Below are 14,133 nucleotides of genomic sequence, written 5' to 3' on the forward strand. Positions count from 1 at the left end.
GTATGAGGTCAGTTTGTTTATTAGTTAACATTTAGAAAAGTCACCGTTATATAAATAAGGACAAAACTGCTTTAATTTAACAAATTGGGATAAAAACAAAACCTCAATATAATTAAAGTCACGGTCATTATTTGTAATTGTAAATAGCAAAATATATAGGCATGGTGACAATAAATAATAGTCTGGAGAGGCACGAGTGCAAGCAAAGTGTTCATACCAAATGTTTATTGTTTGATCAACAGAGTCGGCTGATCACTGAGCTGGCAGACATGACAGGCAATTTCAAATGAGAAAACAGACAAAATCCTTGATCCTCCCTTCTGTTGGTTCCCAAAGATGAGCTGAAAACATGGGCCACACCCAAAAACACAGGCACCATTGTTGCCTTTGTGCTATCCTACAGAATAGTCTTAACTGTAACAACAGTGAGCATTCATTGCTGAAAGAGCATCATCCAACTGTTTTGTTAACACTGTAATAACTGTGATTTCTGTTTTGTCATTTCTGCTACTCTGAAAATTGTATGGATTTTCAAAAAACAATCATTTCCATATAAATGTATTTGGGTATAATGACAGTCATTATGTGGTTCTGTAATATTAGCATACCATGCATTACCACAAAACTGTAGGCCGATTAACACAGCAGTGTAATTTTATGGTTTGAAACCAGCATTCACACACATGTACTCCAACATTAGAGGCATGAGAGCCCATTCAATTCAAGACTGCAACAACCTGGAGACAATCCATTGTCCTTGTTTTAATTCCCCTTCATGAAATTGAAGCACAGCTTGTTTTAGCTAAAGATCAACTGTGTAAAGGTACTTCAAACTAAATGGAGGAAAACCCGATCTGTGCTTTCTTTCCCGTTCCATATAATGGAATTTTAATTAGCCACTGCAACTTGAATAAGATAAACAATGAGGAATACATCGCTTGGTAAAAGAACTTTGTCTATTAGATTATATTTTGTGCCCCATGTCAGGGGTTCTCTTAACTGGCAGTAGGAACAATTACAGAGTTTCAATATACATATGGGCATGTGAGTGTTGTTTTAAGACAGACTTGAAAAAATGCAAACCTGTTCTTTAACAATTAAGGCTCGTGAGAGGCAAGAGAGACCCTACCACTTTGAGCCTGCATGTGTGAACAGGCCATTACAGTCACCATTTAAAGTTATAAAGCATACGCATGCCTATGATGATATATCCAAAGCAACAACAAAGGATTATTTCCAATATCAACCAAACTGATTATTTTTAATCGTTTAGTTCAGAAAATGCCCATTATGGAGGGCATTTGTTCCGAATACATTTTCTGCTAATCAACCATTTGATTTACCGACTGACTTTTTCCAGCAATAAATCTATTTTATCAGTTTGTTTTCTGGTAAATTATTTAGACTGGAGTGGGCTTATCTTGTGAGGCATGCCGTTGTGAGCTTAGTCATAGTGTACATGACTTGTCTGTAAAAAACATTAATAATAATAATAATAATAATTAAAAGACAGAAAAGAGTCTACTGGCCATTTAGCAGTCTGATGGCTTCATTACACACCTCGTATGAACCCAATTACACTTTGCAGGCTGCATGCTGATCTTTAACACAAAATACCAAGTGGTGAATAAAGCAGGATGAACTAATGTCCTAATGAGCAACTGCAGAAGTATCTGAATCAATGTGACTGGAAACAGAGGATAATTATCTTGTAACTTGTATTAGGGAATTTATGCCATTAAAAGGAGTAGAAAGCTTTGATGGTGCACAAACTCGGAGGCTGAAGGGATGTCATTAATCTCAAATCTGACGACAGACTTGAGATTAATGACTTCCCCACTGACAAAGCTATGCATTTCTCATACCTGCTGTGACTCTCGAACCTTATCACAGAGGGATTAGATGTAATAAATATGCCATCAACACCAGCTGGTTCAAAGTGGGAAACTTGACAAGCTGCCAAAAATTTGTGTGTGTGCAGAATACATTATTTTTACCAGCTGACAAAAGTCAGCAGTAAAAGCAAAATTTGACCAGGGTCGCACCAAAGGGTGAATCCAGTTCGTCGTACAAAGCTGCGATATATGTTTTTAATATCAATTCATTTGCTGAATATCTTCTCAATTAATAGATTAACCCTTTTTCTCTTTAAAATGTCAGAAATTAGCACCCCAAAAAAAGCCCATCACAATGCTTCGAAAAGCCAAGCCGACTTCTTTAAATTGGGTTGTTTTGTCCGACCCAAAGTCAACCTCAAAGTTTTTTTTCAATTTACAATAGTAGGATATAGCTCAAATGTCCCATCTTATTTATAATTAAATAAACTGGGACCAGATAATGTTTGGCATTTGTGCATGAAAAACAATCCAAGCAATTAATCAATTTTCAGAAGAGTTCCTATTTTTGCCATTTGTGTCAATCCACTAATCGTTTCAGCTCTACCATACTATCCCAATAATGACATAAATACATGAGGGTGAAATGAGGCCCATAATACCAGATTGACTGAAATCATGGTTGAGAAATAATAAATATATTTGGGAAAGTGCAATTTCAATATTAGGCTGCAATTTGGGTTCTCATGTAGAAACATATTTCAAATGGCTTCCAATACTGTACAGAATTGCAACCCATAAATGACAGGAAACCCCATCAATAAGAAATCATAGGGTGTTTTTTTTGTACAAATAGATATTTCTGTGCTTTAATACTGCATTATGAAGCCAAACATAAGACAGAGTGCATTTTCTTGTGAGGGCAGTTCTATTTCACGTCAATTATTTTTGAGGCACAGTATGGCGGGAAATGACTCTGGAACTTAGTCTTGTGCAGTGAATATGTATTTATTGTTGTCATACCAAGTGAAGTTGGGTCGGGATGAGAAAGGGACGAAAACCTAACAGCCTTACAACATCTCTGTCTTTGATTAAATGCTCTACTTTTTAATACCTCCAGGAATAAATGCGTAGGTAGATGCCACTCCCTTTAAAGTAAGTTTGTGATTGTTTTTTATAGGGGCTTTTGTTTTTCAGGCGGCTAAATCTATAACCTAATTATTTCCATTTTACTCAAATGCCCCTCAAGAAGACTGGCCTAGGAGAGTGGTAATCATAACCCTCCGTACACTCTTCAGTTAAAAGTGTAAAAAAGGCTATGTCCTGTGCATGCATTCCCATTATGTTTCCACTGTGCCTGATCAAGTGGCTTTGACATAAAACTGAACATTTGTAGCCCACTTGGTAAAAAAAATACAGAGCTATATCCCCATTCAGCGTTAACGGCGACGCAAGTAACAATTTGGGTGCACCTAAATTTTGTGCTGGTGCACCTAAATAAAAAAAAAAGTTAGGCGCACCAGTGCAACCAACGCAAAAAGTTAGTCTGGAGCCCTGTAGGAGGTCCCTGCTCAGTCTCTCTTTTAGTTAAGGGGTCCTTGTCTTAAAAAACATTGAAGACTCCTGGTTTAGGCAAACCATGATTCTCGCAGGCAAGAAGGTCCTCTTGTGCAAAGGGATATCTTTCGTCTCAGAAAAGAACCAATGCCTGAGAAGATCAAAGAGATAAACTAAGGGTAACAACAGAGAAAAACTATCAACCAGTGAGGATCCAACAGGTCTGCACTGAGCACAAGTGGCTCCCCTCCTGTCTAATTTGCCAGTTAGCCATGTCCAACACCGTCAAGTATGTTCAGAAGAAAGCAGAGGGAGACCATTAGTGCCAACACCCAGTGGTCTTTTTCTTCATCACAGTTCCTCCATCTCTCCCTGAAATACACTGTATTCTCTTTTTATGACCAATTGGAAAGTATTCAATTTAATGTGCACCTTTATTCCCTCCTCGCCTGCGCTTTTCTTTCCACTCCTGTCCTCTCATGGGTGTCTTGAGCTTCCGATTTCAACCGTTCCCCCCCGAGCACTTTAGCCCTAATGAGGCACAGACGGCCATTGTTTCGGCTTTGCCGGTTTAGTCCCGCGGCATGACGAACAGCAGCTGAACTCCAGGGGAGGCCTGAGATCAGATCCAGCAGCTTTGAACGTCATTAGTGGTGCGTGGTTAAGAGTCAAAACAAAAAGATCCATACTGCAGGTGACACATACTACATTCTTCTGTAAGACGTGATGCCGTTCCGATGTTTTTTGTAAACGTTACATGTAAAAGAAAATGCAACAAATTGCATGAAGTCATTTAACTATAAAGGAATTTAAACATTTGTTCATAAAGAAACAAGTTCATATCACATTTGATAATTTTGTGAATCATTGCAGCAGAGAAAAATGTCCCACCCAATTTACCCCCAAGCAACTCTGATGTTAGACTGGGACCATCTCATCTATTGTGTAGGAGACAGCCCCGAGTGCTTCCCATAGAAAAGCTCAGGGAAGCAGCTGTGCACTTAATCAGAGGGGAGGAGAATGTTAACCAGACGTACATTTGCCAAACCAACCAGAAGTCTTTTCTCTTGTAAAACTGAAACATACTGTTTGAAAACACTTGTTTTGGCAAATGCACTTGTGTAGACTGGGTAAACCCAGCCCGATCTGCCGGCGATTTGATCTCGACCTGCAGCTCAGGCTGGAAACCTGTAGATTTATGTATCCTGCTTCCGTTACAATTTTGTGGGGACCAATCACAAACTGGCTTATCCACCTGGCACGCTATTGGCGGGTTTAACACGATGACGATAGAGAAGCGACCAAGCAGCTTTTTGTTTACATTCAACATAGCGGCCAGCGAAGCGCAGCAACCCGTTGATGCCGCTGTCGCTGCTACGTCACCCGATCGTTGGTCTGATTGGTTGAAGGACTATCCAATTGTGTACGGAGTCATTTGAACTATGCCCGTTGATCACGCCTCTTGTGCAGCAGAAAATACAGAGCAGACTCCCCAGACTAATGTTCAATCTTAAAAGATTGAGCTTGGTCTGGTGATAGCCAGACTAGCACTTGTGGTTAACTTCCCCACCTCCAAAAAGAAACTGCTGCTTCCCTCGGTTTTACAATGGAAAGTATCCCAAACAAAGCTACTCTGTAACCAAGAGATTAACCAAGAGAACAAAACAAAATCCAACAACGTATTCTCATGAGAAATCACAAAGCAAGACAAAAAGTAAAAAGCAGGACACTAACCTAGCCATAACCAAATCATAATCTAACCTTAACCAAAATAATCTGTGAGACTACAGAAAAATAACATCAGATGTGACAAAAGCCATGTCTAAACTATCCATTTCTAAGTAAGGGATGCAGAAACGTACAAACTGTCTCCTGACTGAGCAGCAGCTGAGTATGTGCTTAACAAAGCTCAGCTAACACTCATTTTAGCTTTTGCAACTTGTGTCCCAGTGGTTTCTTTGATATAGAGCATTACAGAACAGGTGTACTAGTAAACATAAATGTGCAGTAATGCAGTTTACAAATTCCCTGATAGACAATTTCTACTTTTGCGAGCTGAAATTTGTCCCGTGCTACCATTGCTATTTGAAGCAGCAATAAGCAGCCAAAAGTTTTAGTAACAATAATATAACCTGAGTATGAGGCAGCGTTTTTGCGCAGTCTGATATACAAGCCATCCACTATAGACATCATATAAATTAACTAAATAACCAACAGACTGAAAATAACCACGCAACATGTTTGTTAAACTCTCTTTAACACAAAAGATCTAATCAGGCACATCAAAGAAAACATGGGATTATTGATTTCTCATTTTAAATGAGGACTTGGAGTAGGAAATTAAGATAGACTCTCTCCTCTCAAGTCCTATTTCTCTAATAAAGTCCAAGTTGAGCAGCATTGTTTATTTAAAGTCGACATAATTGACCCAACTCCCTCCTCCTCTTACTCTCTGGGGCTCAAACCAATCTAGCCCTGACAGAAGGCTCTACAACAACTTGTTTAAAAACCCAGCTCAGCCTATGTTTTCCCTCTTGGCAAATAAACGGATTTTGCTGTCCTTTCCAAAGCCCATTAGAAGCCACCTTCTTGGCAGATAGTGACAGTTTTTTCACTGTATGACTGGTCTGTGCGTCAGGGAGGGCTGCATAACATTCTCACGTAAGAGGGGATGTTGGTTCAGTACTTTGTCACCATATTGTCTGTTATTGTGCTACTGAGTAAGGCCGTTTAACTGTCAGGATTGTTGGTGCATTGCTTGGTGGTCATAAGAAGAGGCTGCAGTTGTGCTGGGAATCCACGTGGGATTGAGAGGAAGTTCCTGCAAAAACTATGCTTTTGCATTAAGTAAAAAAAAGTAAAGGACTCATTTTAAAAGTAATAATGACTTGCATTATAGCAGGAAACTTTCTTATCCTGTCCAGTAACAATAGGTAATTTGGAGGAGACAAATTGTAGATGAAATACATTAGTGAAGACCTCATGGCAATATGCAAAGAGAAAAATCTTTCCGGACCACCTTGAAGAGACAAATTTCCTATTAAAAATCCATTTCAGATTTTTAAAAATGCTACTGGCTAGAAAGTAGGAAATTTAATAAGAAATTCTCTGCACACACACTGTCTGTCACATGACAAATTACACTGCGATCCCTAAATCTCACTGGAAATATACAAAACCTCAAAACTATCTATTATCTGTCACATTGCAAGTACTCCCGTATTACAGCTACTTTTTCACAATTCATACATTATCATTAGAGAGATTTTAGGATTAATAAAGCCAAATAAATGGTGATTAAAGTGGAATCAATCATCTTCTATAGTGATTGCTTATATCCACTGACCCCAGAAGAGCCCACGTCCTTCTGTCTCAGCTTTGACGCTTTTTGTTGTCCATCAATCTGAGATATTGTCCAGATTTAATGAAGACCCACGCATGTGGAAGACCTGTGGAATTTTAATCATAAAAAAAATCGAAAGGATTTTTTTTACCAAACTGTCTCTCATCATTATTACTTTCTATGTGCAAATTCAATTCCACACCAAGGCCAAACTTGTAACAAAGACTTGGCTATTTTGCTGGATGAATCAAACACAATAGTGGTTAAGGTGAGGCACTAATTAGATAGTGATTTTCTCACCTCAGTAGAATAAAGTAATATCAGACCAGCAGCACCAGGACAGACTGTCCCTCAGAGCTTTCCCCATACAACGGCACCACTGTATTACCCGCAGGAAGACCACAGCAAGACTAGAATTGCGTGACTATCTGCAAAACAACACCGCAAGCTCAGTCCGTAGGGAGCTGGGGAACCGGAACCGGAGGGTCGCTGGTTCAAGTCCCCGTACGCACCAAAGTACAGAGTGTGGACTGGTAGCTGGAGAGGTGCCAGTTCACCTCCTGGGCACTGCCAAGTTGCCCTTGAGCAAGACACTGAACCCCCCAAACCGCTCAGGGCGCCCACTCAGCCCACTCACTCTGACATCATTTTGTGCATGTAAAAGGATCTGAGCATGTGTGTGTATTCCAGGCCTGTGTGTAGTGTGTATTAACAGAGTAAATTGTAATTTCCCCACTGGGGATTAATAAAAATAAAAAAAATAGTATGAAGTATAAGTATCCTTTCTGCTAATTCTTATAGCCTTTGTCAGACATACATACAGCCTGCTGCCTGCGTGTAAATTGTCCAAGAAAAACAATGATAAAGAAACAATACTGCCGTCTAATCGAAGCAGAATGAAGCAACACACGACAGGCACCATACGGAAACAAAGACAATCATCAAAGTTGACGTCTACCAAATCAAACCCTTTGCCATGTAAATAAGATGAAGTTGAGGTTCTGAGGTTGTTGACCGTAGGCCTTGAATAGCAACTCCCAAGTTTCTGTCGTGGAGCGTCAAACTTCAAGAACTTGCAGATATTCTTTAAAGGAGTTAGTTATTTCTTAGAAAAGTGCATTAATGCGATTTTGAGAGTCCAAAAATCTTTTTTTTTTTATGCTGTTATACTTCACTGTTGTTTATTATGATTTGGAAGTTTTACTGACAGCACATCTCCACGTTTCCTCTTTTACATGGTGTCCCAGTTGTCTGGAAAGAAGTTCCAGTGGTAGAAACAGTGACTGGCAGGGAGGGCTGCACTAACATTATGTATGGAAATAACTGTAGAGTTTCAAGTTTTCCAAAACACAAAAACCAACAATGTTAGTACCACAACACTTCAAGACTTCCCTACCCTGCCTGTTCTTACTGAGGACATTATTCTTTAAAACAGCTAAAAAAAACTTTTGTAACTACACGTGGATTAGTACATATTTAGCACTCCAGGGAGTATTTGATTGTTGACTTAAAATAAACTACTTCTGGCTACACTGGCAGTAATTCAAGTAGATAAAAATGTTTTATTATGAAGCTCCAAATCACCGATTCTTTATCTCAGAGAGATTTTCAATCTGTACAACACATAACACTCTCAAAACTTGGTAGGTCACTGTTGATGCTGGTCTTTTTTACATAAAGCAAATATAAAATACAGCCGGCCTGATCCTTTAAAGCTCAACTTTTGGGTATCAATTGAATCTCCATGTACATTTATTCTGCATTACAATTAGCTATTATTACATTAACAGAAATTAAAGGAAAAAATAGTTTAGTGTTTGATATTGGCAGCTTTCTTAAATCATGGAACTTGATTTTTGATGAATTCATGATTAAGTTTGAACTTAGTAAAGCAGAGAGGAAGGTGTTCTTACTAAACACACTTCATTTACCCGGATTTGCTGATCTTGCTTTGATCATATATTATATATATTATATATATATATATATATATATATATATCATCTTCTCAACAAAGTACATATCCTGCAGTTGAGTGATGACTCCTACCTAGCATACTGTGTGTCTCTCGATTTCTCACTACTCAGCCAGACTCTTCAAGTAGCCATAGGGAAATGGAGGTGAAGAACAAGAGCTCCAGACAGGAGAGGAAGAGCTTAGAACTCTCTTCACAAATTTGCGACCAACACTTTCTTACATACACTCTCAAGCTTTTGCAGATTAAGGGGTTAACACACATCTGCAGCATCGTGGTCAGGGGCCAACTCTGTGCTCTGCTGATCTCACTCTGACAGGAAATTAAAGCACCAATATGTAAAACTCAGAAATTGACTGCAGTCATTAAATATTCAACAGCACACTTCACATTTGCACCAGCGAGAGACAAAGTGCATCACAGCAGACTACTGGAATATGAAGACCCTTTTTTACCCCTCAACACTAGCTTTTGGCAATGGAGCTATAAAACAAGAGAAATTCACTCTGAAATGTGACAGGAAAGAAAAAACACCTTAACGCATTTCTTATTCCACATTGGACACAGCCATCCTGTTGCTCAATCAGTGACGCCACTTTACAATTCCACAGTCCACATTTCCACTGTGAAATGAGCACTCAGGTTGATTAGCTATATGAAGGTACTGTAATTAAGATCTAATGAGAAACAGAAGTCATGCTAGCATTCCTCTCAGTCTTCACTAACAAGCCAGAAAGGTAAATTAACATCCCTGATAGACAGAACAGACGGACAACTCCCATGGAAACACTTATACGTCTTGACTCTCAAAAAGAGGCTAATGAATGAGAAGAGAAGCCAATCAGTCAGAGACACAAAGAGCGATACCTGTATTGACATATGCAGACCCTCGTCTACATGGCTTTTCTCATTTATTGTGGAGAAAAGCCATAAACATTAGACCTACCTTGTGCCATCAGCCTTCCAGCTGACTTTGTATGGATTCTGTTCCAGGAAACGAAGGTTTTGCCTGTCCATGGACACAGGCTGAGCACCAGGAAAACCAGACCTGCAACAACAATGAACACACACATCTTACATTTGTGTTTCTAACTGACATTCATTCGTTCATTTGATCATCAACTCTCACCACTCTGACCTCTGGTATTAACCTATTTCACGCCTAGTCTCGCTTTGCCAGACCTTCCTCTACAGCGCTGCGGAGGAGGGTCTGGCTAGTCCCCACAGCATTCCGGAATGGGAGAGAAACATGCTCTGGTTTACTGCCATTTCTTTAAACCAATCCCAATTGTCATGGGCGGCTCTAAGTGTTGCGTGGAGCCCCCGTTGCCGCTGCAAAATAGCCTCGGGGAAGGAACTTGTTTTGGTGGAACGTGTGCGTTCAAAAGTTGTTTTCGTCGTGCAACAGAAAACTCAGATTGGACAGACAGTCTAGCTAGCTGTCTGGATTTACCCTGCAGAGATCTGAGGAGCAGTTAACCATAGTCCTCAGAAATCCACCGGAGTTTAAAATTCCAACACAAAGAAAGCCAAAGGTACCGGAAATCCATCTGAAAAGAAGGACATGAAGCAGATTTCCCACGGCAACGGGGCAATCCCCGAAGGGGAAGGTCATGGATATTGACTATTTCAGGCCTAACCCCTCACCAATACACGTACTTCAGTTAAGTCTAAACCTAAAGTTGGTTTTAGCTCCGCAATTACTAAAACTGAGCTCCAGACAGCTCCTAAGTCATCATCACATTTTATATTAGCTGAACTGTGAAATACACATTTCATCATAACATTTTATAGGACCTCTACAGACGATTTTCATTTGGTTACTTCTTTAAGTCATCCAATATGTTTGTATGACGAATATCTCAAATTACTTAATTTGATGTTGTCAACATAATTGTAGGAGAGTGGTTGTTGCCAAGGCTGCGGTCGTGTTGGTGTGCCGTTTATGTAGTACTAGGGCACAGACATTTGGTCAAAAGAAGCCCAGGCGGCATATGAGGTGACAGGTATGACGCTGAATTTCTATCAGCTAATAATAAAACAGCAGGTGGTAATCTTGTTATCTTACAGCTTGAAAGTGTCAAAAATGTTTTCGTTGTGCATATTATTTACGATGTTTTACTACGACTGTTTGACTCATAAGTTAAACTTTAGGACCATGTTATGTAGAATTTTATTCATACAGGCATTAATAACTGCATTTGGATCTCATATTAAAAGACAAAAGCCCTTACAGGTATAACTAAAACACAGTGAAAATAGCAGCGTGGACTGTTCCTTGCTGTGACAAGATGCGGCAGTAGAGCCGCTGCATCAGCAAAGAAAAATCTATTCCCGACTCTGCCGCCTGTCTGAAAGCATCGAGATCAAAAAACTAAAAAAAAATAAGATAAGGGTGATTGTTGACAAATGAGTCACTCACAACACAGTACAGTACGCCCACATATATGTGTACCCAGATCCACACAGCTTCCCAGAGGGGTATGAGGAGGGTAAGTGGAGGTTCTTACTTGTCCCACTCGGCCATCCGCTGACACATTCTTTGGATCTCTCCTAGTTTGGGTTGTGTGGTGACTTGTGTGACGCCTTTTACAGTGATGCCTTCAAGGAATACTGCACCCTGGGAGGAAAACAAAAGAAGAAAAACAGAAGGTTGAACTTGGATTGAATTTAAAGAGACACTCCCACCCTCCTACACATACAGGAAAAACATTTTAAGTCCCTGTGCTACTTAACAAACAGCTGCTTTCTTTGCTTTATGAATCCCTGTGTGCAAAGACAACAGGTGGAAAATATTATAAATCTAGTTCTTAGTTTTTTTAAAACCATTTCCATCCTTTAATTATTTGTCTCTACTGCTGCCTCTCTCCTCACCTGCTTCACCCTCATATGCCAATTGCATCTCCGATCCACTCTGAGAGAAACATTGACGACATCTGTAGCACTCCTTTTTCAACTGAGAATAATCATGCTCGTTCACCTCATTTCCTAATCTCACCCATTTCTCGTTTGACGTGCCCTTTTCCCCCTTATGCTGCATATGAGTCTTGCTAACTGGTATAATAGGAATATATATGCCAATTCGAACGGAAACAGATATGGTATGATAATATAGGTCACCCCAAGTGCCATTAGTGCATATGCTTTTTAGTATGAATGGCTGCAGTGAGAAGAGAAAGTCCCATTATGGTCATATAAATATTAATCTCCACCTTTCGATCTAGAAGAAGGTTTTACTGTCAGTCTTCATAAGGTGTGAAAATGTCATTTGAACAAATTGCACAAAACAAATCTTAAAATGTAAGACACATATTCAGAAGCAGTGTATTACATTTAGAAAGCCTTGGTGAACATGGGGCTGGGCGACATGGCAGAAATCATTATTATGATATTAATAAAAGATATTTCCTGACATCTACACATATTATGCAAGTCCAACTGGCATTCCACAAACTCTTCATGTGTAATGTGTCTACACCAGAGGCGTTCGGGCCGCTAACAATTAGTCAATTAAACAATTAGCCAAACAAGAGGAAACTAATTGGCAAGTGTTTTGATAATTAGTTAATCGTTTGTCATTTTCGAGCAATCCTGCCAAATATTAAGTGTTTACAGCTTCTTAAATGTGAGAATGTGTTGCCTTTCTGTGTTGTATGGGATAGTAAATTGAAATTTTTTGGGTTTTGGACCGTTGTTCAGATAAAACAAGACCTGAGAAATTGACTCTTTCACTGTTTGTTGAGGTTTAATCGATAGTCAATCAATATTGAAAATAATCAGCAGACTAATCAATAATGAAAATATTTGTTAGGTGAAGCCCTAGTTTAGAAGATATGATGATATCATTACAACATGCAAGATCATTGCAATTAGCTATATATTCATGCCCCTTCTTTAATACTTCAAACATACTGCAGTGGAGTCCACCGGAGGCAGAAATCTGATTCCTTTGACTTCTCTTCCACCTCAAATATCTCTAACCCGTCACGATGGGGAAACTTTCCCAACTCAAACTGTTGTCACATAAACTCCACTCCTCAGAAGCCAATCGTTGATTAATCAAAATAGCAGAGCAGTGTTTCTACTTTTCACATCAAAACTAAAAAGTGTTTCATCCAAGCAGATTTTTTTAGACTATCACCGTCAATGATATTTAATAAAATGTAAAGCTCTACATGCTTTGTTTGAGTTGATGGTGTGTCACTTTTTTTCTACTTTACAACTGATTGGATTACTTTTTTTTCAGCCAACTGGCTGCAATCCAGTCTGACTCGGAGGCAGGCCACCCAACCAAGTGACAGTATCTCTTAATGACAGTGAAGTGATGCAGTCTACAAGAGTTACTGCTGCTCTCTGCTCTGGCTTCTTCCCTCTAGACCGGTCTACTGTATCACCACACTATTAGATTTGCCATGATTCAGGTTTGGTAGTAAGCACTGTGCAATACCAGTGATAAATACATTTTCTCTGCTGGTATTCTGATATAATTGTAATTTGTACAATGTTCCGCACCACCAAATTTAATTTACGTTATACTGTTCAAACTCTGTTGCTTTTGCCTTTCCATTAGCTCTGCACTGACTGCTTGAAATGTCGGTGGTACCACTTGAATTCAAGCTTCTTTAAACTATTCAATTACTCTGGATGAGAGCATCAGCTCAGTGTAAACACAAGGAAACCTAACTATATGCAACTGGAGATGTTTCAACACTTATAATTTGACCTTTAGCTCTACATATAGACAGGGAGACACCTTTCATCCAATCAAATAAATACCTTTGACAGCAGGTGAGGAGATGGGAAGTGTCACGTTCTCTACATTTGAACAATAAATGTATTGAATTATATAAAGCTGAACACAGCAGCTTCACCACTTAAAAAACGAAGCCTCCCAACAGACCCTCCATCCCCCTACATGAGGTCCATGTCTTGCAGAGAGGGACCAACGGATTTTCTACTTAACAGTCCATTTCCTGGAGCTCCCCGGAAGTCTTACCTGTTTTAGCTTCTCTTTCCTCCGTTTGCCAGGCGCTGACCCAGAGGAGCTGGGGCCCGACTCCTGGCCAACAGCGTTACCGTCGTCATCCACATCCCCATCGTCGTCGTCGTCGAAACACCACTCGGGCAGCGCAGGGGCAGGGGGCGCGTCCTCTTCCTCGCCATAGCGACGGAAAAGCTCTTTGAGGTACTCTCCCTTGTAGATCCCCGGGGCCCGGGCCTGGGAGAATGCAGCCACAGCTGCCTCGATGCTGATGAGAAGCAGCAAACACAGACAGGGTGTCCTTTTAAAAAGCTGTATTTTATTTTTTATAGTTAGTATAGTTTTTCTACTATTTTTATGTTCCATCGTTACTGTATTTCTCATTTGATCTGTCACAACTAAAAAAACTAGGGGAGAAAAATGAATAAGAAACTATTGTGAT

At 39.7% G+C, this 14,133-nt stretch overlaps 1 protein-coding gene across 2 annotated transcripts in view; it reads right to left on the bottom strand.

Moving 5' to 3' along the window:
• rngtt (RNA guanylyltransferase and 5'-phosphatase) overlaps positions 1 to 14,133 on the bottom strand; it is a 90,473-nt gene that overhangs the window by 68,484 nt on the left and 7,856 nt on the right. For both annotated transcript variants that reach the window (XM_078274573.1, XM_078274572.1), the window contains exons 6-8: positions 13,707 to 13,959; positions 11,221 to 11,330; positions 9,657 to 9,758 (exon numbers count right to left, since the gene is read on the bottom strand). In XM_078274573.1, the coding sequence (XP_078130699.1) occupies positions 9,657 to 9,758; positions 11,221 to 11,330; positions 13,707 to 13,959 (465 nt within the window). The remainder of the gene's footprint in view (positions 1 to 9,656; positions 9,759 to 11,220; positions 11,331 to 13,706; positions 13,960 to 14,133) is intronic.

Source organism: Sander vitreus, chromosome 18 (assembly GCF_031162955.1).
Source record: "Sander vitreus isolate 19-12246 chromosome 18, sanVit1, whole genome shotgun sequence".
Taxonomy (NCBI): domain Eukaryota; kingdom Metazoa; phylum Chordata; class Actinopteri; order Perciformes; family Percidae; genus Sander; species Sander vitreus.